General features: G+C 41.7%; 1 protein-coding gene across 12 annotated transcripts in view; it reads left to right on the forward strand.

Annotated features, from left to right (window-relative positions):
* LOC125172019 (phospholipid-transporting ATPase IB) overlaps window positions 1-22,756 on the forward strand; it is a 647,472-nt gene that overhangs the window by 424,089 nt on the left and 200,627 nt on the right. For all 12 annotated transcript variants that reach the window (XM_047869466.1, XM_047869485.1, XM_047869458.1 and 9 more), the window contains one exon: window positions 15,772-15,846. In XM_047869466.1, coding sequence (XP_047725422.1) covers window positions 15,772-15,846 — 75 coding nt within the window. The remainder of the gene's footprint in view (window positions 1-15,771; window positions 15,847-22,756) is intronic.

The following is a 22,756-nucleotide window of genomic DNA, read 5'->3' on the forward strand; positions in this document are numbered from 1 at the left end:
AAAAATGCTCAAGGGTGGTTTTCCACATGAACCTCCAAGTTTAATTGACCAACATCATTCTGCCTTATCTTAGCAACTTCGTGAGGCCTGGGACCAATGGGTGTTATCCACAGAGAGAAGTGATGCTCCTAACGTTGTCTCCCATTCTAATTCATTCATAGCTAAGCCTACTGAAGCGGCTCTCAATCTGGGGCCTTTGGCCAGAAGTTCACGGCTGGGAACACTGCATGTCACAGCTGGGACAGAGGGCAGAGTGGGTGGATGCTTTTACAAAGTATGGCGTGATTTTACCTTTTAGCGCATTATGCAGTTTGGCTCTGCTGGGACAGACAGGGTTGTTGGGCTGGCGTGACCTCGTCTGTAACCTCCTTCCCCGTGGCCACTCTCCATGGTGGTTCTGGAGGTGGCCGTGTGATCTTGTTCTGGTCTGTCGTGTGTAAGTGGAAGTCTCTGGGTGGGACCTCCAGAAGTGCCTGGCCCGTGAATAAATATTTACTCAGGGTTGAAGTAAATGAAGTATAAACCTTAAGTACCGGTTATGAAATTTAATACAAAGTGCCTTTTCTTTGCTTCTGTCTATTGCCCCTGAGCTGTAGACGTTGCTCTCATGCCAAAGCCCATCCCCGGATTTCTTGTGTCCTCCTGGCACAGGGTCCCTCACTGGATCACTTCTGTTCGTTCCTGTTGATGTGATGGGTGTCTATTTACTAATATAGCAGATGTTTTTCTTATCTAAAACTCTCCCCCGAGCTTCAGCCTTGTACTTTGGATTTCTTCCTGGAGAGCCCACAGGTACTACATACTTCACATGCCCCCAACGTGAGCTCATCTACTGCCCTCCCATCACCAAGCCTCACATCTAATCACGATCATCGCTGTGACTCCAGTCTCCCTTCAGAAGACTCTCTGAATCACCTGCGGCTGCCACTCCATATTAATCCCCTCAAACAGGACAGCTCAGTATCTTTCTCTAAGAGTGTTCCCAGCTGTGATTCCTTCCCTTCATGCCTCTCGAGTCTGCCTCCTACACTTTTCTATTAGGTAAACTTCCAGAAAGGCAAATGGCCTGTGTCACATTCCTGCCGAAATGCAGTTGTCCTGGGCTCCTGGTTGGCCTGAACAAGCACGTGCTAGAGCGGAAAGTCCTCCTGGGAACATAGGAAGACCCCCCCCCCCCACCCCCACCAGGAACCCATTGCCAGAGCTCACTTCCAGGGCACGCTCCTGCCCTGCCCCCCTCTCCATAGCCAACATGAAAAGCATACATCTCGCCTCTTCAGAAGCTCACTGTGGGGCATGCTCCATGGTACGAAAAGATGTCAGCCACAAACCCAGGAGACTGCATTTATTGAAAAAATAAAACCCCACCTCTTCTACCCCACACAGTGGTCAGCAACACACGGCTCCTGAAGAATTATCCAGAGAGCATCTCAGTAAGAAGCAGAGAAGCCGACTGTCCCATATTTCATGTAGATGCCATATTCATGACAATGCTCTGTTCCTCCCATTGATCTGTACCAGTGCCTGGAAGCTCAGAAGTGGCGTGGTCATCGTGGATATGGATATGAACATGTCTATTTCAAGTGCAAATTGAAGCCAGAATTTTTTTCTGATGTAACCAGTTAGTTGAAAAGTGAAGGTAGGTGTTGGCAGTCAGGTTTCAGTGACTCTGTCCTACACTCAGAGAACCTCGTGCACGGAGAAAGCAATATAAGGTGGCCCTGTGTGGTCGGAGGAAACTGTTTTGTCAAACAATCATGTAATAGCAATAGTGTATTAAAAACGAAAAAGGTTTGGGCGCCTGGGTGGCGCAGTCGGTTAAGCGTCCGACTTCAGCCAGGTCACGATCTCGCGGTCCGTGAGTTCGAGCCCCGCGTCAGGCTCTGGGCTGATGGCTCGGAGCCTGGAGCCTGTTTCCGATTCTGTGTCTCCCTCTCTCTCTGCCCCTCCCCCGTTCATGCTCTGTCTCTCTCTGTCCCAAAAATAAATAAAAACGTTGGAAAAAAAAAAAAAACGAAAAAGGTTCTTATTTTTCCCCAAAGTTTTATTGTGTCGGGTGAAAAAGGTATATCTAAATGAAACCATAGCAGGGATAACTAGAAGTTACCTGAAAATTCTTGGTATAGCCTTGAGGCATACTTCCTAGAAGTTACGAAAGAATTACTCTGGTGAATAGGTAACAAAATCCTCTACAAGTCAATGTTTTTTGTTTCTTTGCCTTCGGAAAACTTCAAAAAGGACCTAATCAAGATGTCAGCAGATAGATTATTTCCAATAACATTCGTATTAGAGCACTGTTTTCTTCTTTGGCAAGTGGCTCAGAGATCCAAAGTATTGATGGATATTGCTCTAACAAAACTTTGCATTCTCATTTACTATGTGAGTTCTATTTCTCGGGACTTAAATCCGTAGAATAGACATGACACAATGGGAATATTCTTCCACAGTTACATAAACTAACGGGCTGAGAGGGGACCCAGCTCCATCTCTCTCATTAAAAGATGCATTTCCAGCAAAATTTTATTTATTATTTAATGATTATCAAAATGTGTAATTTTTTATCAATTATATACCGCTAGCAATCGTGATGAAAACTAAATCCAGAACTCTTTAGCGCTTAGAGCTATATAGCCGCAGAAAATTAAAAGAAAATTCATTGTAATTTCTATTCTTGTGCAGTGTGATAGGGTGATCAATACAAGACTTTAAAACAAAAATACATTAAATTTGGGTTAAATTGTATCTGAGTCAAGTGGAATGGAAAACAAGTTCAAGACAACAAGAGTGATGTAAACTTTGTGAGTATTAAAAAAGTATTTGTAGATTTCTTAAAGTGGATTGTAATGGGCGTCCACTTGTGGTACTTAGAATCCATTGAGTAGGTTAAAAAAGATTACATTTATTGTAAAATGCCAATCTTTACATATGTCAGAAATTATATCCTTTGCAACTATTTGTCCTTGTCATTAGAAAATTTACACGACCTTAAAAATGTATTGAGACCAAAGCAATCTACAGAGTCAATGAAATCTCTATCAAAATCCCAATGACATTTTTTTTTGCAGAAGTAGGAAAACTCATCCTAAAATTCTTGTGGAATCTAAAGGGACCTCACATAGCCACAGCAATCCTGAAAAGGGAGGACAAAGTTGGGGGAATCATACTTCCTAATTTCATACCTTGCTGCAAAGCTACAATAATTACAATAGTGTGGTAGCAGCATAAAGACAGATACATAGAGCAATGGAATAGAGAGCCCAGAAATAAACCCTTACATATATGGCCAAATGATTTTTGACAAGGATGCCAAAACCTTCCAACAAGGGAAGGACCATCTGTTCAACAAATGGTGCAAGGAAGACCACATGCAAAAGAAAATTGGATCCTTACCTTACACCATATAGGTGTAACTCAAAGTGGATCAAAGAGCTAAATATGAGAACTAAAACTATGGAACTCATAGAAGAAAACATAGAAGGAAAACATGACATTGGATTTGGCAATGATTTCTTAGATGTGGCACCAAAAGCACAGACAAGTAAAGAAAACACAGATAAATTGGGCTTCCTCAAAATCAAAATTTTTGTGCATCAAAAGATACTGTTAATAGAGTGAAAAGGCAACCCACAGAATGGGAGAAAATATTTGTAAGTCATGTATCTGACAAAGGAGCAATATCTAGTATATATAAAGAACTCCTACAACTCAAGAAGAAAGAAAGAAGAAACGAGAAGAAAACCTAATCCAAAAATTATTAAAGGACTTGAACAGACATTTTTCCAGAGAAGGTATATAAATGGCCGAGAAGCACACGAAAAGATGCTCAACATGAGGAAATGCAACTCAGAATCACAATGAGATGCCAATTCACATCCATTAGGATGTCTACTATTTAAAAAAGAAAGAAAGAAAGAAAGAAACAGAAACAGGAGATAGCAAGTGCTGGTGAAGACATAGAGAAATTGAACATTTGTGCCTCGCAGGTGGGAAAATAAAAGGGTCCAGCCACTGTGGGAGACAGTATGGAGGAACCTCAAAAATTAAACATAGGACTGCCTTGTAATCCAGCAAGTCTACCTCTGGAAACATACCCCAAAGAATTGAAAACAAGTACTCAAACAAATGTTTGAATACTGGGGTTCATAGGTACGTTATTTACGGTAGCCAAAAGGTGGAAGCAACCCAAGTATCCATCAATGGATGAAAAGCTAAGCCAAATTCTGCATATATGTGCAATGAAATATTATGTGGCCTTAAAAAGGAATGCAGTTCTGATCATCGCTACAACGTGTGTCTTGAGAAAATTATGTTGACAGATACAAGGCAGACACAAAAGGACAAATACTGCACGATTCCACTTACATGAAGTAACGTGAATGGTTACATTTATAGAAACTGGATGTGGAAGAGCAGTTACCAGAGGCAAGAGGGAGGGAAAATGAGCTGTTACTGTTGATGGGAAATTCTAGAGATAGAAGGTGGTGATGGTTTTACAACAGTGTGAATGTACTTAATACCACTGAATTTTACACTTAAAAATGGTTAAAGTGGTAAATATGAAGTTATGTATATATTACCACAATAAATAACTACATATTGAGAGAGTTTTTCAGATTTGCAGCTACACTTAGGCAATATATGCATAACTGTTCACATGCTTGAATAACACCTGTCTAGTGTCCTTCACAGTCTGAACCCAGCCCTCTCCTCTCACTTCATTTTCTTTGTAGCCACCTGGAAATTCACATCTGCTACAATTATGTACCTGTAAGGCCCTTTCTCCCCCCACCGATTTGATTAATGGAATCTGATACTCCCAAGTACCCACCACCTTCCAAAAAAGGTTCTTCCCATAGAGAGAACCCATCTCTGCGTCTATTGTGTTCCCAAAGAACTTCTCCATACCTTTGATCCGTCCCAAACCTCTCCTCAACCAGACCGAATTCTTTAAGGGCCAGGATGTTGCATGCTTTGGCTTTGTGACTCCCACGCATAGCACAGAACATAATTTGGAGCAGGATCTTAGTAAACAGTCCGGTAACTGAACTTCTAAAAACATACGTGATTCTTTCCTTATAATTCTCCTCTGACAGAGAAGGCAGACCTTTTCCCCACTTCCCAGAACAAGAAAATCAGCAAATGCCACACCTCGCTCGAGCTACAGGCGTCAGGTGGCTGACAGGGATGGAGGAAAACATCACAAATCTGCTTTCTTACGACCGGGTCTGTGGAGCCAGGCACTAAATCTTATCGTCAATATGTTAAGAACATTACTTTATTGGCTATAAAACCCATGTTTTTGAATATTCGCCATAGGTTTTGTCCATAAACGAAATGATCTTCTACATATTTCTGCTACCCCTTCCATAATAAGCCCCCTGCCGCTGTTCCAACGCCACAGTTTGGAAACAACTGTGTCATTAATGAACGATACCAGATCCTAACCAATGACCTCCAGATGAAAGGCTCATTACTTCATTACTGGTCTCCAGAGCTGTTTTGTCCCCTAACACTGTAGTACAGAATTTAGACTGAAGAGTTTAAGCCTTGAACTATAAAAAAAAAAAAAATGTAAGTAGTCCTTGACATAATTTGGAGTGATTAAATTCTATTGTGCCAAGAATTCCTTATTAAAAATCAATTTAATTGTGCGTATACCATCTGGTCGGTATTATGGTCTTTTATGGGAAGGAACCATGATTTTGTATTTACCTGATGTTCTGTTGGATAAGCATGTAATTTTGTAAAAAGGGAGAATGTTGTGGCCCTGGAAAATTAGTAATTAAAGAAACTTTAAAGGTGTTTACTAGACTTCACTTTTGTGATGTTTGAGCTATAAGATTTAATATTTTAGGATTTTAATGGAAAAGAAAATGTTAAAGTAGGAAATGTTTATGTGCACATCATATGCTACACTTATTTGCATGAATAATTTTTATCATATATTTTTGAAACTCGAGTTCCCTTAAACATAACTTAGATTGTCACATCAGTATTTGTGTTGTCTTTTTATTCAAAGAATTTGGATAATGAATGGTGAGAAGTTTGCCTTTGATTGTCTACTAGCTTGGTTTGAAGTATATTAGTAAAAGATTGCCACAGTTTAGCTCACAATATTGCAGGAAAATGTTTCAAACTGGAGCGACTGCATTTTGTTGTACAAAATGGGGAAGTTTTTTGCCGCCTGTTTTTCAAAAACACTTTGCACCCTAATGTAAACAGGATCCTTTAGTTTCCTTACATAGCATTAGAGGCTTAAGATTTGGGTCATTTCCTTAAGTTTTTGCTCTGCTTATGTGCTTGTGGATGTGAAGCAGTTTGTTCATGTTACAGTCTTCAAACGTCAGCGTTGTAAATTTGCAGCCATAAACATTGATTCAATTCTGAATTGCCTTAACTTCGATGTCAAAAAGAAATCACTTGTGGGGCACCTGGGTGACTCAGTGGGTTGAACGTCTGACTCTTGATTTAAGCTCAGGTCATGATCCCAGGATCGTGGGATCGAGCCCCACGTTGGGCTCCACGCTGAGCAGAGAGCCTTCTTACGATTCTTCATCTCTCTCTGTCTCCCCAGTTTACGCTCTCTCACTCCCTCTCTATTAAAACAAACAAGCAACCTTGTTATATAGGCCCTAGTGTTAACAGCTACCTATTTGGTATCAGCCATAACATCTCTAATCTTCCCTGTGCCCTGATTTCCTCATTTGTGAAACAGGCGCACTGCCTGCTTGTGAAGCTTGCTATGAGGTTTAAACGAGATAGCCATTTGGAATGTTGTGAAAATTCTTGGCACAGAACGTATGTTAGCTTCTATCATCATCCAAAATACCAAAGTGACCATCCTGCAGTGTGTGGTTTTCTTTCCATTTGTTTATTAAAAGAAAACGAAGCTAGGGGATTCAGAAAGTTGCCTGTGCACCCGTAGCAATTAAGTGCCCCAATGAGGATGAAATCTGTTCGGTCATGTCCATGATCTGTCCTGTACTCCCTCTCAGCGACCTGTCCCCTTTCATGTTAAATGTTAATATTCTGCACGTATTCATTTATCGAGTACCTGCACCGTGCTAGATTCTGAGTATGTAATAACCAGTGGGATCTTTGCAGTTCTCTGGCTTCATATGTCTTACCGATGGGGTAGTAGACGGGCAAGAGCGCAACAGAAGCTATAGGACATAACAAGCCAACGGAGAAATGAGCATGGGACAGTGATAGAGAAGGACAAGGTCTTTCCTGCTACGTAATTCTTTAATGCAACACTGATTTGTTGGACCAATAATAGAGATGTCCAAAGAAAAATAATTTCCCCTCCTCTGCCTCCGTTGCTGCCCAGGCGTTCAGTAGGAGCAGTTTAGCTAGGCTATCTTTCCTTGGCACTCATGCAAACATGCGTAATTGTATGGCGTTTTTCTCGGGGTTTTACCAAAAAATGGGTTTTATACACAGGCTTAGTCAGTAGAGCATGTGACTCTTGATCTCACTGCTGTGATTCCAAGCCCTACGCTGGGTGTGGAGACTACTTAAAAAAAAAATAATTTTTAAAACTGGATCCTATACACATTACTTCATAACTTTCTTTTCGTTTATTTGCCCTCAAAAGCCCTTTGAAGTTGTAGAAGCGTGTGGTGTTTGCCGCTAACATTGTACCTGTCCAGGACCTACCCAGAGAACATTCTCCAAAGATTTTAGAGCGGAAGCCTTGCCCATTCATTACAGTAGCTGCTATTTAATGCTGACCACTCGATCCCATAATTCACTGGACTGAAGACACTTGCCGGGAAAGTTTTTGGAGTATCTTGCTGTTGCTAGTGTTTTTTTTTTTTTTAAAGTTTTCTTTATTTTGAGAGAGAGAGCACAAGCAAGGGAGGGGCAGAGAGAGAGGAAGAAAGAGAGAATCCCAAGCTGCTCTGCACTGTCAGCGTGTGGAGCCTGACGTGGGGCTCGAACGCATGAACCGTGAGATCATGGCCTGAGCCGAAATCAAGAGTCGCTTAACCTAATGAGTTAAGTCGGTTAAGGACTCTTCGATTGAGCCACGTAGGCATCCCCTGTTACTACTGTTGTTGTGGTTGTTATTATTATTATTATTATTATTATTATTTCCATTATTTCTGATAACTCTAGCTCTACAATAGCATCCCTGATTTTTTCCCCTTGATTTCCTGTCCACCTACCTACCTGTCTACTGACCCATCTATTTATTTTGCCTTTTCTTTTGTCAGTCTATTTCTTTGCCATACATTCCTTCATCATTTACATACCCATAGATGTAACGTTTCAAAAGATAAGTGTTTTTTTAGACTTGCTACATTCACAGCCTAATAAAGACCTTCAGGGGCTTTTCTTCCCTATGCCTTTTGCTTTGTTTTCTTTTTGCTTTCCACCATTAACAACACTGAAAAACAGGCAGTGTTTTTACAGACAGGTGCTTTTATTTATGAGAATAAATAGAAGTTTTAGACGAAGTACATGCTTGTTTTTTATCTTAATACACATTGCCAGATGAAATTCCAGAAAGATTGTGACACTCTGACTTTTAAGCAGGGTATCTTTAATGCCAGTTAATCAGCTCAGACCTGATGTGCAAACCGGTAGATGATGATGTCATTGCCACTTCAGCAACAAACCATATGGCTGATTCATTTAATTATTCCCTCTCGGGTACTTTTCCCGTGTCAGTCCTCTACCATGGGTCTTAGAAGAACAGGGTAAACCGAGGAACAGGTCCCCCCTTTCCCAAGTGAGGCAATCCTCTAAGTATGTCGGCTGTTAGCTGAGAACCTGAGTGCAGCAGGTCCAGCCCGCTGAGATCGCGCAACGCGGCCAGGACCTCTAGACGGGAGTCTGTGCAATTAGCCAAGACGGTTACTGTGTTTTTGGCAGTGAAGCAGGAGTTAAAGCAAAGAAGGATCTTTTTCCAAGAAGGAAAAGCCATTTAATAAGTTTGAGTCAGTTTGCTCGTAACAGCGCTGCATTTGAGGACCAAAAACCCCAGGAGCTTGGCAAGTCACAGTGCTTGGCTGGTGTTCCCACCAACTCACCAAGTCTGAGGCCAGCCAGGCAGAACCTGGCTCCCTGTGCTTTGCCTGTATTCATTTAGTAACATTCCTAGTTAACAAGAACATAAAGGCGGAGGAATCTTGCTCCCCATTAATCCAGAAAAGTGAAATGTAGTGGCTCTAAGCAAGCCGTGGTCCAGGGAGCTGTACGTCGGAGGGGGGACATCGGGCCATCTGTTTGCACTGAGGGCTGTGTGTTGAGTGCATGTAGCTTGGAGCTTGTGGTCCCACCAAAAATGGCATTGATGTTTAGGAACTGGGCAGTGCTTGCTTTTTTGTACATGAATTTACCATTTGTGTACGGGTGCCCGGAGTGAAAGTCTGATTTTGTGCTGTGTCAGGGAACCACGGTGTACCAGTCTCATGAACGAATGAAACAGAAACTAAGTATGCTCGTATAAATTATTTGAAAACGCTGTGCGTTCTCATAATTTTTCCGTTTCACCTAGGGAACTCTTGCCAAAACGGAATCAGGTTTGAGCCTTTACCACGTAAGGGAACACCAGCTCGTGGGTTTTGAAATTAGGGGATGGATTTTTGTTTGTTTCGTTTATTTTGGTTTCACTTTTTTTTATTTTCTCCGCCAACTACTTCCAATGAAACAAACAGGTCCAATGGTGTAATGATAGATCATTTGAATGAAGGTTGAAATTGAATTGGAAATGTTGAGAATGAGCTTGTTTATACTTTACAAAACTGCATCACCGCCTGCGACTGATAAAAATTAGCACAAACATAGCGAAAATCTTTAAGGAGACGTGTGGCCAAGCCAGTGCCAACCTGGACAGAATCGGAGCCCTGTTTAAAGGGAATATCCCCACATTCAACTAACCAAGGACGTTAGTCTGAAGTAAAGATTACAATTTTTCACATGGTTCAGGATCGCTTGGAACAAAGGTTAATGCCAGGAAAGAGAAGGTCGATTTCTCAGGACTTATCCCGCTTATTGTATATTTTCCGCAACGTGAGTGTCTTAGTTACACGAAATTCACTCTCAGTCTTTAGGGTGATTCCTCATTAGTGATTTATAAAGTTAGGTTTCTGACATAAGGATCTACCTTTGTGAAGTTCTGGATTCATATCCGGTGCTGCGGTGGCCTCTCGAGAACAGCGCCTGTGGTTCAAGGCCAGGGGAGAGTTCCCCAAAAAGAAGTGAAGCTTTTTTCATCCACACCCCGTCAGCACAAATACAAGCATGGCTTCGCGTAGTCTGTCACGTATCATTGTTTTGCTTCTAATAAACATCTGTTTACATCGAGATTTCTAAGTTGTATCAGTTTGACCTAATAAATGTATTTTTCATCCAGTAGTGGCACTGTTGACATTTTGGACCAGGTAATTCTTCGTTGTAGGGAGCCGTCCTGGGCACGGTAGGATGTTTAGCCAAATCTTTCGCCTCTACCCGCGAGATGCCAATAGAACCCTTACAGAGGTCTGCAGACATTGTCAGTGTCCTTAGAGACAAAAATCAACCCTAGCTGAGAATTACCGCTTGAAATAGTTATGTAAATAAAACATGAACACGTTTTTTAAAAGTTGGGACTCGTACAAGAGGAGACGCCACACCTCCTGTTGAAGAACACTGCTACTACCAGAAGATAATGGATATTAAGTTTCTTATGTGACCTCCAGAAAGTTACCATGTAAAATCTGTGCCCTACCGTCTATTCTGTACTGTCGTGACCTTTCAGCATATACCTTGATATTTTTCATTTTAATACATCCGTGAGACTTTGGTATTAAAGCACTTACAGTTTTATATTACTCTTTTTTAATGTCTTATTTTTTATTTTTGAGAGAGACAGAATGCACACAAGTTACGGGGGGGGGGGGGGAAGGGGAGGGCAGAGAGAGACCAGGTTGGAGGATCCAAAGCGGGCTCTACGCTGACAGCAGTGAACCCAGTGTGGGGCTTGAACTCACGAACTGTGAGATCATGACCTGAGCTGAAGTTGGATGCCCAACGGACTGAGCCACCCAGGCACCCCTCACATTACTCTTTCTAACGTCTGCACAGTGTCGCATTGTTACAGATGAACCATAATTCATTTAGCTGTCAGTGCACAATGTAGGTTCTAATTTTTTTATCCTTCCGAATACCACAGTAAACCTGCTTGTATTTTCATGTTGAATACTATGTGATTACAGATATAAGATACAATCCAGAGTATATCCCTAAAAATGGAACCCCTAGGTCAGAGGAAAAGTACATTAAATGTATTTGTGGACAGTGCTCTCTACGTTAGCATCTGGCTATGAGGGTAGCTATTTCCCCCACATTATCAAACTTTTAAATCTTTGCGTGTGATATCCCTGTCTTTATATCATAAAAAATGAGATTTCCTGTATTTATAAGTTGTTTTTTGTCCACTGTGATCACATTGTATCTGTTCTTTGCCTATTTTCCTAACAGCTTATTGGGCATTTTCTTTCCCATTTGTAGGAACTCTTTATGTATTAAGGAAATTAGTCCTTTGTCTTCATAGATGTTACAAAAATGTTTGAACGAGTTATTCCTTTTCTTTCAAGTTTATTAATATTTTTTCTATAGAAATTGTTTCAAATTTAGCCCTCCTTTTGTACAATTTCTGAGTTTAAGGTCTCCAGAGAGTTTCACATACGAAAGCACTTTTCCCCCCTGTTTTCTCTTAATTCTTTGAATTTGGTTTTTTATGTTGAAATAGGCCATCCGTAATTAACTTGAGTATACAGAGTGAGAGCAAAATACCACATAATTTTTTTCTAAATAGTGTATCATGCTGTGAACAAAATTCCTTCATATTTGGGTGCAAAACACTAAAACTAGATTCATACTTGGTGCTTGCAAAGAACCAAGGAGAAGCCATGCTGTCAGGATAGCAGGCAAAGACCTTCCTGGTCTGTAGGGCTTTGGAAGTCAGGGTTGTGAATTGGTGATTATTCAAATAGTATCTCTTTCACGTGTTACTCTGTACACAGCACATATTTTAATTTTTTTTAATCCACCAGGCATTAAAATTTTTTTGTATTATTAATACAACAGACACACTTAGTAGTATTACTTCCGTCATCGCGTTTTCATCGTGTTTTGGGCTCTTAATGTTCCTTTGTTTCTGTCTTTGCCTAAGATTCTTGTCATGCTTTGTCTTGCTAAGGACGTGTCAGCATTCCCACTGGCCTCTGGTATTGTCTACTGCTGGAGAGGAATGATCTTTCCCCTTGTAGGTTAACTGCTTTTTCCGCCAAAATATAATAAGAATCGATCTTTCAAAATTTTAACCCGTTAATTGACATATCAGAATGTGGGTAGCTATGGATCTCTCTTGATCTGTGGTTTTGTTTCCTGGAGACAAATGGTGCTCACTCTGTTGGCTGAGCAAGGTATTGGAATATTTCAGAATTTTTCTTTTATTATATCTTCGAACATTTTGTTCTCTATCCTACTTGTTCCTTTATGTTTTTTTTAAGGTACACCCTTTTGGAATTTTCCAGTTATCTTTGAGAGATTGTCAGCTCTTAACAATGAACGTTAACCTTTTGTGCTTTGACATTTGTTCTCCCAAGCCCTCCCCACCGCCATCCGTAGGTGTGCTGTGGGCACTTTCAGTTCTGGGCGCCTCCCCCTTTATAAAGTGCCTTTAACCTGCAACATTGACTTTGTCTTGCTTGCTTCCTCCTTTGATAGCTTATACATCTTACTTTAGCTCTTGTTTCAACGAAAAGCCACATTTTCTTTAGCTATTTTATGCCTGTCAAGAACATTCAAGGTATTCTTCTGCCCTGTGACCTGGTTTTTTCAGTAAAGATTATTTCATATTCATGTCGTGTATAATGTATGACATTATATATTTTATATGTATATAGTTATACATAATTATATGTAATATGCAATGTCATACATAACGTATACATATTCTTTCATAAACGCATGTTTTCCTTATTATTTTGTGAGCATATCTAGGGGGCAGGGGCTGCAAAATTGTCTCAGAGCGCTTGCTCGTCAAAGGTTCTGCCTCATCTACACTGGTCAGCTGTCATTTTGCATCAGTAAGCCCCTCTCTCCCCCTGTCTCTTCTTCTTGGGCGAGTTGGAGGGCGATGTGTCTCACAGTGAGTGTCTGCATGTTACGGGTTTTCTGTTGGACGAATTTGCATTTCTTTCTTTTCAGGTTCCCTCCATCAGTGTCTGCCAAGTTGTCAGCCATTTCTGCTCCCAACTTTACCCTTCCATCCTCCTCGCTTGCTTCTTGGGGGGAAACGGCATATGTGTGTACATTGTCCTTCAACCTCCGTTTGCTTGCTGGGGTGAATGGGACAAGGGACCTCAGCCGTGACTTGTCCCTGCCTCTAGATTTCTCCCTTGAACGTTTTCTTTTAACGTTTTATTTATTTTTGAGAGCAAGAGAGACAGAGCATGAGTGGGGGAGGGGCAGAGAGCGAGGGAGACGCAGAATCCGAAGCACGCTCCAGGCTCTGAGCTGTCAGCATAGAGCCTGACGCGGGGCTCGAACCCATGAACTGTGAGATCATGACCTGAGCCGAAGTCAGATGCTTAACCGACGGAGCCACCCAGGTGCCCCTAGATTTCTCCCTTTAAATGAGAGTTGGTCAGCGATTTCTTGGATTGTTGCCCTGTTTCCTGGAAAATTTTTTACTCTGTAGGTATTTTACTCTGCTGTTGGCAGTCCCCCTTGTTTGAGCCTATCTTGTATTATTTCTATGCTGTGTCATGTGTAGTTTTAATAAAGCCTATCCTATAGTTTCATTGAAAATAGCTGATTCTGGGGTGCCTGGGTGGCTCAGTCAGTTAAGCGTCTGACTCTTGATTTCAGCTCAGGTCATGATCTCACAGTGCTGATAGCACAGAGCCTGCTTGGGATTCTCTCTCCCCCTCTCTCTCTTCCCTTCCCTCCCCAAAATAAATAAGTAAACATTAAAAAAAAGAAAATAGCCATTTGCTATTTTCAATTACTTTTGCTGTTTTCAGTTGATATTAGAAGAGGGGAGAGCGGTAGAAATATCACTACCTTCAACAAAAGAATATAAATCAACAGAATTAAGCAATATAATAATTAGGTGTTCATTAGATATTTATCAGTGTTCGCTCACTGATTTGAATAGGAGAATGTAAAAGTATAACACAATCTTGGGAAAATAAAGTGAAAACTCTTGAAACAGTTTACAAATATGCTGGAGTCCGATGTGGACCCAGGCTCTCCTCGCGCTAAAAGTTTGGCCGAACTATTGATTACCAAGGCCTCGAGTGGTTGGAATTGTTGTTTTAGGGACAGCTGATATTCGAACAGGTGTTGTAAAAATATTCTGAGTGCAGAACACAGCATAAACTTCTGATTCTTAGTTCCCTGTCAGTGTTTCTTGACAGAGAACAGCCAGGCCTCATGGGGGCCTCTTGGGAGACAGTTGGATTTAAGAGTGAATAAGCGTGTGGGAGGACTTTTGAGGGTCCGCAAGGTCAGCAAGCTTATCTTAGATTTAGGAGGGATCCCTAGTAGTTTTTTGAACTAGGGGATGAGATAACCAAAGCTATGCTTAAGAACACTTCATCTGGCAATTGAATTGAGGTGTATTTCATTCGACCCTGTTGGGACTCGGTGAATCCTTTGTCCTAGCTATCGCATTCCGTACGGTTGTGCAACATAGGCAACGGTTCCTTTCTCTAGAAGCTGATTTTGAAAAATCAGACTCGGCAAAATTTTCGTAGCAGAGTTGGTCTCAACTCTTATTATCATGGGGTAGCTGTTCTGTGTTGCCCGTCTATTTCTCCCATAGTAATGGATTCAGTCTGTCATGATTTTTATACCACTAAGGTGAATTCTGTGATTCCCGTGGGATGCTTTAAAGTCTAGCCCCAGATCACTGGAATCCTGTTGTATCCCGTAAATTTAGATGACTTTTGAAACAGCAGCATGTTGTATTCCGTGCTTCCATATTCGCTCCCTTCTAAATCAGGGTTTTGTCCATCCTCGCGATGGCCCACCCCTTTGCTGTTGCACTGTCATTGCTGCACATCTTCTCCTGGTTATGCCCGTCTGACGGCTCCTTCTCTAACATATTTTTATCCCCTGGTATTTTGCTCTGCAGTTGTTTTTATGTCAGTCTTGCTCGATCAATTAGAATTATAGTCTACTTGAAGACCTAAATAATCGTCGACATTTAATTTATTTATACACCCATGTTACTCAAGAAGATGATTTGAGCATGTTCCTTTTGTATTACTGTGTTTTGACCTTTGCTGAGGTGGTGGATGTTTGATTGAGGAGGGTCACTATTTTATGAGCTAAGAACATAAGTGACCAGCAGAGGGGTTTTTGTTTTTTTTATTTATGGTTTTTATCTGTTTGAAAGTCCTACAAAGATAAATCACCTTGATCAAATCAACTCCATGGGGAAATTCTGAGACTCTTCCAGTCAATGAGAAAGCGTTGCCACGAAACATATTCAATGTAAATGAAATATAAGTTGCTTTTCTGTAAAGATGTACATATTACCTCTTAAAATTGATATATGCGTTAAATATAAATTGTCCTTAAAATACCAGTACCCGTAATATCGGGAACTTGTTTTTTATGGAAGAACGACCACCACGTCCTGTGGCTCTTTATCCCTCAGCAGCTGTGTCCAGCTGGTGGTCCACATTCCCCCCACTCCTTCTTCAGTGAATGGAAACATTTAGGTCAATATTGATATAAAACTTCTTGAACTTTCTTCTCTTTCAGCTTTGGTTCGCCTTTGTTAATGGATTTTCTGGGCAGATTTTATTTGAACGCTGGTGCATCGGCTTGTACAATGTGGTAAGCATTCCCTATCTCTATCTGATAGCATGCGAAACTTCAGTGACATTCCTTTACTGTTTACGTCTGGGAAGTGTATCTAAGTCAATCATCTGTATACATAGCGGGCAGCACAAATACATCTTTAGAGCCTTTGTTGCTGCGACACATCCCGCAGAAGCCCAGGCTCTCCACACATGGTTTCAATCATAGCAGATCATTCTTGAATAACCCCATGAAATTATTAACCCATATATCTTGATAATAGACCCTTGTTACCTCCTGACTAAATGCCTGCACAACATTTCCGTGTTTTTAGCTCAAGTAAAAATTTCTGAGCTACATCTAAGCCTATTCCGCTTCGTCATTTTATTTCTGAATTCTTAAACATAGATAATGCACGTAGAGTATGTAACCCGGTGTCCATTTTGTCCTTCTTAGAAGAGTATCTGTCCTTGTGGGAGAATGTTGTCTTCCACAGCTAGTGCTACAATAATGAACGCTGACTTCCAGCTCCCATGGTGAATGATAATCAGCTTGTTTGGTATTTTTCATGATTTTAGAGTTCTTTTTTCATTACTTCACTATAGTGGATTCAAAAGCTAGAAAGAAATAGAAACCATAAGCCCAAATGGCGAAGTATAGCTACTTAGCTGTTTGTTTTTCTGGCAGGAAGAACCAGGGCGCTGTAGCCTGGTGCTCTAGAGACCCCGGTACGCAACATCGCGAGTTACGCTTTCCCACTTCTTTTGGACGCTAACTCTGGCATCGCCTGCCCTGTGGGAGTTTGTAGTCAGAAACAGCCATCATAGGAAGCTATAGATGGAACTTACCAGACATACAGTGTACATTGTGGGGCTATAAATATTTATACCTTGTATATACATTTTTGGCTGGATGTTCTAGTCATCGGCTCACACAATCTTTTTTTTTTTTTTCTTCTTTTTCAGTAGCTACCATGCAAGGTTCCAGGTATAAAATGCTGCATTTGATAGGTTGTCCCAGCCCTGTGTAGCTTGACGGGTTAAGAGGGTCAAATGGGTAGACTAAGCTGCCACTGGGCCTGAGTTCAGATCTTATCTTGGGTTTAAACAGTCTTGGTGAGTTAGTCGGTGTGCTGCTAGCTGCTAAGTATGCTGGCGCATTTATCGCTAATACGTAGGCTCAAAAGGCAAAGGTGACAGGTGGTGAGAATGGGGCCGAATCAATGCCCGTTTCTCACCTGTGCTGGAACAGCTGTTCTAACTCACCTACCACATGGATAGCGGCTCAAGGACCTCCTCTCGGACAGATTGCTAACTTTGCAGGACCTAAAACTGTTTGGGGCAGATGAAAATTAGTCTCTGCTCCATAATGATTTAGTGCTAGAAGGGGCCACATCCATGCCCGCATACGGACTTATAAATAGGAAGCTGAAACCCGTGAGACTCTGCTTGAGAGCTAAGGACTGGTGTAGTGTCGCCTGGTTGGATGATGCGTGGAGGTCAGCCCCCCTTTTGTGTTCAGGCCTGAGAGCTGGATTCTTCACTTAGCTGTGTGCAGCCGTGGACAATTCACATCAATCCAACAAACTTGCGTTGAGGGCCTGCTATGCATAAGATGCTGATAGGCTTGGACAGTGTTGGTCAGAATGTGGTCCTCACACCGCTTAACCAGGATTTGTGTGAAGATGCGGATGACTGAGCCCCATCAGAGCTTCTCAGAGATAGAACACAAAAGTTTGAACACAGTTTTTTAACGATGGTTGTGCATATGAAAGGTTACGACCCACAGTGACCTTTGATCCCTAGGGCTGGGGATGTGTTGTGTGCTCTTTGTGTCCCCCAGACTATAGAAAGGAGGATATTGCACTAGAGAAGTAAATTTCAAGGTAAAATGGCCCTGCACGTCTGTCACTAAGACCACAGCACAGGTGTTGGAGGGAGCCACCATGCAGACCTGGGACAGTCAAGGATCTGTGAAGTCAGAGGGGTTCTGGCCTCCAGAAGTCAGTCGTGCTGGAAGGGCCAAACCTTTTGAGAACATGGAAGTTTGTCTCCATAGAAATTGTTCTGGTAACTTTTTAAAAAAAAAAATTTTTTTTAATGTTTATTTTTGAGAGAGAGAGACAGAGCACTAGTGGGGGAGGGGCAGAGAGAGAGAGACACACAGAATCCAAAGCAGGCTCCAGGCTCTGAGCTGTCAGCACAGAGCCTGACACGGGGCTCGAACTCACAGACCATGAGACCATGACCTGAGCCAAAGTCGGACGCCCAACCAACTGAGCTACCCAGGCCCCCCTGTTCTGGTAATTTTTGTTTGAAATAAATTGAAACTAAGAGAAATATTGCAAAAAGAGTACAAAGAACTCCTGTATTCACATTCATCGATCATTACCATTTTGCCCTCATTTGTATTTCTGTCTCCTTACGCGTACATATGTGCAAACACCCGCCAAGGGCACGCATGCACACACCCACAAGCACGCATGTGCACGCACGCACCCCCACAGGCCCTCATGCATACACACACACCAACACAATTATTTTTGAACCAGTTGAAAATAAGACATCAGGCTTCTTACTGCTTAATGCTTTGGAACGCAGTTGCTAAGACCATTCTCTTATATAACCACAGTATAATGATCAAAATCTAAAATTTAGAATGGATGTGGTACTATTCTCTGATCCTTATTAGTTCATATTCCAGTTTTGCCATTGTTGTTCCAATAATGTCCTAGTTAGCAGGTTTTTTTTTTTCCCCACTCCTGCCTCAGTGCACAGAGACCCAGTACAAGGGTCTCTGAGTTTGGGACAGTTTGGGACGTCTGAGACGTTCACTAGTGACCCCTGTGTTGGGCTGGATTTCCTCTTTCCATTTCCTCCAAACAGCATTTCTGTCTTACTTTTTCTTCTTCTGTATATGCTCTTTAGATTTGATTCCCCAGGCCAGCTAAAGTAGCGAGTCATGGTTTATCATAGCAGATTAAATAGCATAAAAACTGACCTGAAACTCTTAAATCTCTCCAAATAATGAATGAATGCCATCCATTGGATTCCCATCATATCTACAGTCAAATTTCTACATCATTTTATTTTATAGTGACAAGAACCACCATGATCAGATGGATTTCAGCTAGATTTCATCTCTTATTTTATGGAGGTAACTCTTAATGTGCTTTAAACTGTTTGAAAAATTATCTTATTTAATCTTACCAAGCCAGCATCATTTGAAGGAAAAAACTATGGGCCAGCCTCATTTGTAAACAGAAATATAAAAATTCTCAATAAATTATCAGCAAATAGAGTTCAAGAGTGTATCAAAAGAGTAAAATATTTGACCAAGTAGGATTTATTTCAGGAATACAGGAGGTTCAAAATTTTTAAATCTTTCTGAATATCAACAAAAGAAAAAAGAAAAACATGATCCCATCAGTGGATGCTGAGAAAGTATTTGAGGCAAGTCAGCTGCCACTCCCCAAATAAGGACTCTTAAGTAAAATGGGAAAGAAAGAAGCCAATCAACTATAATCCAGACTATTTATTTAAAAAAAAAAACAGTAGCATGTTACCATAAATGGTAAAATTCTTAAACGATTTCATTTTAAATAAGAAATTAGTCAGGGATGCCTGAAATCACCATATAATTCAGCACTGGTTTTGGAATTTTCAGCAATTGCCAAGAAAATTTAAAAACTATTACTCGAAAAAAAAATGACTTCTGTGCTTCTACAAATATGCACACAAAAAGTGGCCTTTTAAATGTGTTCACATATGGCTGTATATCTATAAAACCCCAAACATATCAATAAATACTAGAATTATAGGAGAATTCATAAGGTGACTAGATCCATAACCAGTAACTTCTTTCTATCCTAACAATCGATAGCTTTTTTAACTCTAGCAAGGAGACTTAGAAATGCAAAGGAGTAGTAATTCCTTTCATATACATTGTGTAGGAGTAATTTTTATAGACCAAATAGAAAAAGAAATCCAAAACCTTACTGAAGTATACAAAATAGAGAACAGCTATCAAGGGATATTATTCTCTTGTATGAGAAGACAGTGTCATAAAAAAAAAAAAAACTCCTCTAAATTGATACATAAATATGTGTAATTCCAAATAGAATCCCAGTGATTGGGGCCGGGGGAGCGGGGGGGGGGGGGGGGGGAGGTTTTTCAAAATGATATCGAAGTATAAGTGAAATTAACAAGTACTTGAGAACAAATACGCAGAGTACAAAAGAGGAATCACAAGGGTCAACTTCTTGTCACTAAACATCAGACAATATTGGGGTGCCTGGGCGGCTCAGTTGGTTGAGCGACCGACTTTGGCTCAGGTCGTGATCTCATGGCTCATGAGTTCAAGCCCCGCGTCAGGCTCTGTGCTGACAGCTCAGAGCCTGGAGCCTGCTTCGGATTCTGTGTCTCCCTCTCTCTCTGCCCCTCCCCCTCTCACTCTCTGTCTCTCTGTCTCTGCCTCTCTCAAAGAATAAATAAACATTAAAAAAAAATTTTTTTTTTAACTTCAGACCATACTATAAACCTGTTGTAACCAAATCAATATGATCCTTACATGAAACTGCACCAATAAGTTAGAGAATCCAGAAGTAAATTCCAGTTTGGGATTCCAGATCTACAATATGTGAGAATTAAATAAACGTCAAAGGTGCTATTTTAGGAAGAGTTTGGATTAATTGTGTTCTGACAACTGGCTCTTTATTTGGAAAAAATAAAATAAAACTGGATGCCTATCTTATGCCACATAGATAAATAAATTCCAGATACGTTAAGACTTACGTGTGGAAAGTGAAACTGTAAGATTCCTGCAAGAAATTCCTAAAAACTTTGATAACAATAATTGGGCACTCAGAGCTATTCTTGACCATAGAAAACTTAAGCGCTTTTATATGACAAGAGAAACCATAAAGAAAGCCAGGAGACAGTGCATCTGGATTAAAGACAGAGTTGGTATCTGTTATACTCCAAGTACTCTTAAAAAGTGGATAAACCACAAGTAGAAAATGGACAAAGGACCTGACTAGACCGTTCACAGAATTGCAAACCCAAATGTCCAACAAATATATAAAAACACGCTGACACGTGTTGGTAGTCAGGGAAATGTAAGTTTCCTTTTAGGTAAGAATTAATATCTTTAATTTTTTAGCCTGGAGGATGTTAAATGTAACACCCAGTGCTGCTGGGGAAGCAGGGACAAGATTACTGTTGTCCTTCATGAAGGGAAGGGTAAATGATTGGAAACTTTTTTGGAAACCACTGAGCAAACATCTTGTAAAATTTAACATGTATCTTTTTACCCTGCAACCCTATTTCTGGGAATCCTTCCCACAGAAATAAAAGATAAAGGTATCTTTGTTATGATACATTATGGACGTTTATTACGTAATGTGTGCGGAAACAAAGGAATACCTATCTGTAGGCGAATGGCTGAAAAAATACGGAGCCTCCGTATTATGAATCACTGTGTGGGGGGGACAAATACTGCTTTAGTGTCAAACCCAGGGGACATGTGAAGCATCCCATGATGTATTGTTTTGCGAGAAAAACACGAAGAAAAATTTGTTTCTATAAAACAGAGAATGGGGGCGCCTGGGTGGCTCCCTCGGTTAAGCGTCCGACTTCGTCTCAGGTCATGATCTCACAGTTTGTGAGTTGGAGCCTTGCATCAAGCCCTGTGCTGACAGCTCGGAGCCTGGAGCCTGCTTCGGATTCTGTGTCTCCCTCTCTCTCTGCCCCTCCCCTGCTCATGCGCTCTCTCACTCTCTCTCTCTCTCTCTCAAAAATAAGTAAACGTTAAAAAGAATTTAAAAAACGACAACAAAGAATGATCTATGTGTGTGGTGTGTTAAAGCACGGTGAGAATATGATAGGTCCTACTGGGGGGTTGGCCACTGGTGAAGGAGGGTCGATGTGAAGTGGGTAGAAAGTCCCGTAAAAAAGGAAAAGAAGCAATAAGGACGGGAACATGAAGCACGCGTGAAAGCACGTATAAGCGGAACAACGCGGGTGCGTGGACGTACAGCTGTGCACGGGTTCTGAGATGTTGGCTGGGAGCACCTCCCTTAAACAGATAACTTGTGTTATTGTGAGAGGGCCGAGTGCCAGCCCTCTCGATCCTCTTATCCTTGAAATCTGGAGGAGGTTGAGATCCCCAGGGCCGGTTTCCTTTCTGCTCCAGGGTGAATGAGGATCGTGGGAGTTTTGTGGGCCTTATTCCACCACATCTCCGATTGTTTTATCCTAATAGATTTGGAAAAGGCTTATTTATCTGGACTCGGGCTCCGGGTAGCTGGTGACACAGAGCTCTCAGAGACACGCATCCAGTTCCCACGGGCTTGAGAGTTTGCTGAGTTTGTGGGCAGGGATTTGCTCGGTGCTGATGCTGAGCAGTGAGTGACCCGGCCTGTGACCTCTTCCCAGAACCACGTAAGAGAATGGCCTTCCTTTCCGGGCTGAAATGGCACGCTGAGTCCCAATTTCTTCTTTAGGATCTGGCTTTCTCTTTCCCAGACGCAGTCAGGGGCGTGCCAGTCCCCTGTAGATTACAGGTAAGGGTTGTGGTCTCAGCAGGCACCAGGAGACCCGTTGTCGTGGCAGGTTGCTCTGTCTCCTTCCCAGCCTCGTCTTGTGCCCCGTCCTCAGCCAGCCACCGTGCCGGAAGTCTCAGGAGTCCTCACCCCACCCCCGAACGTGCCACCTGTGTTCCTACCTGAAGCTTTGCGAGGGGTGCTCGATTCACGGGAGTGTTCCCTTCTGCGCCCCTCTCCCCGGCCTCCCTCTTCATCCCGCCAAATCCTGTAGGTCCAGTACCTTACAGGTCAGGCACTCTTTGGTCCCGGAACCCTGACTTTCCTGACTTTCCCTTCTCCTTCCCCATCATCTCCCCCATGAGTCATTTCGCAGAGCACCGACTCGTAGGTGTTTATTTATAC

Source organism: Prionailurus viverrinus, chromosome A1 (assembly GCF_022837055.1).
Source record: "Prionailurus viverrinus isolate Anna chromosome A1, UM_Priviv_1.0, whole genome shotgun sequence".
Taxonomy (NCBI): Eukaryota; Metazoa; Chordata; class Mammalia; order Carnivora; family Felidae; genus Prionailurus; species Prionailurus viverrinus.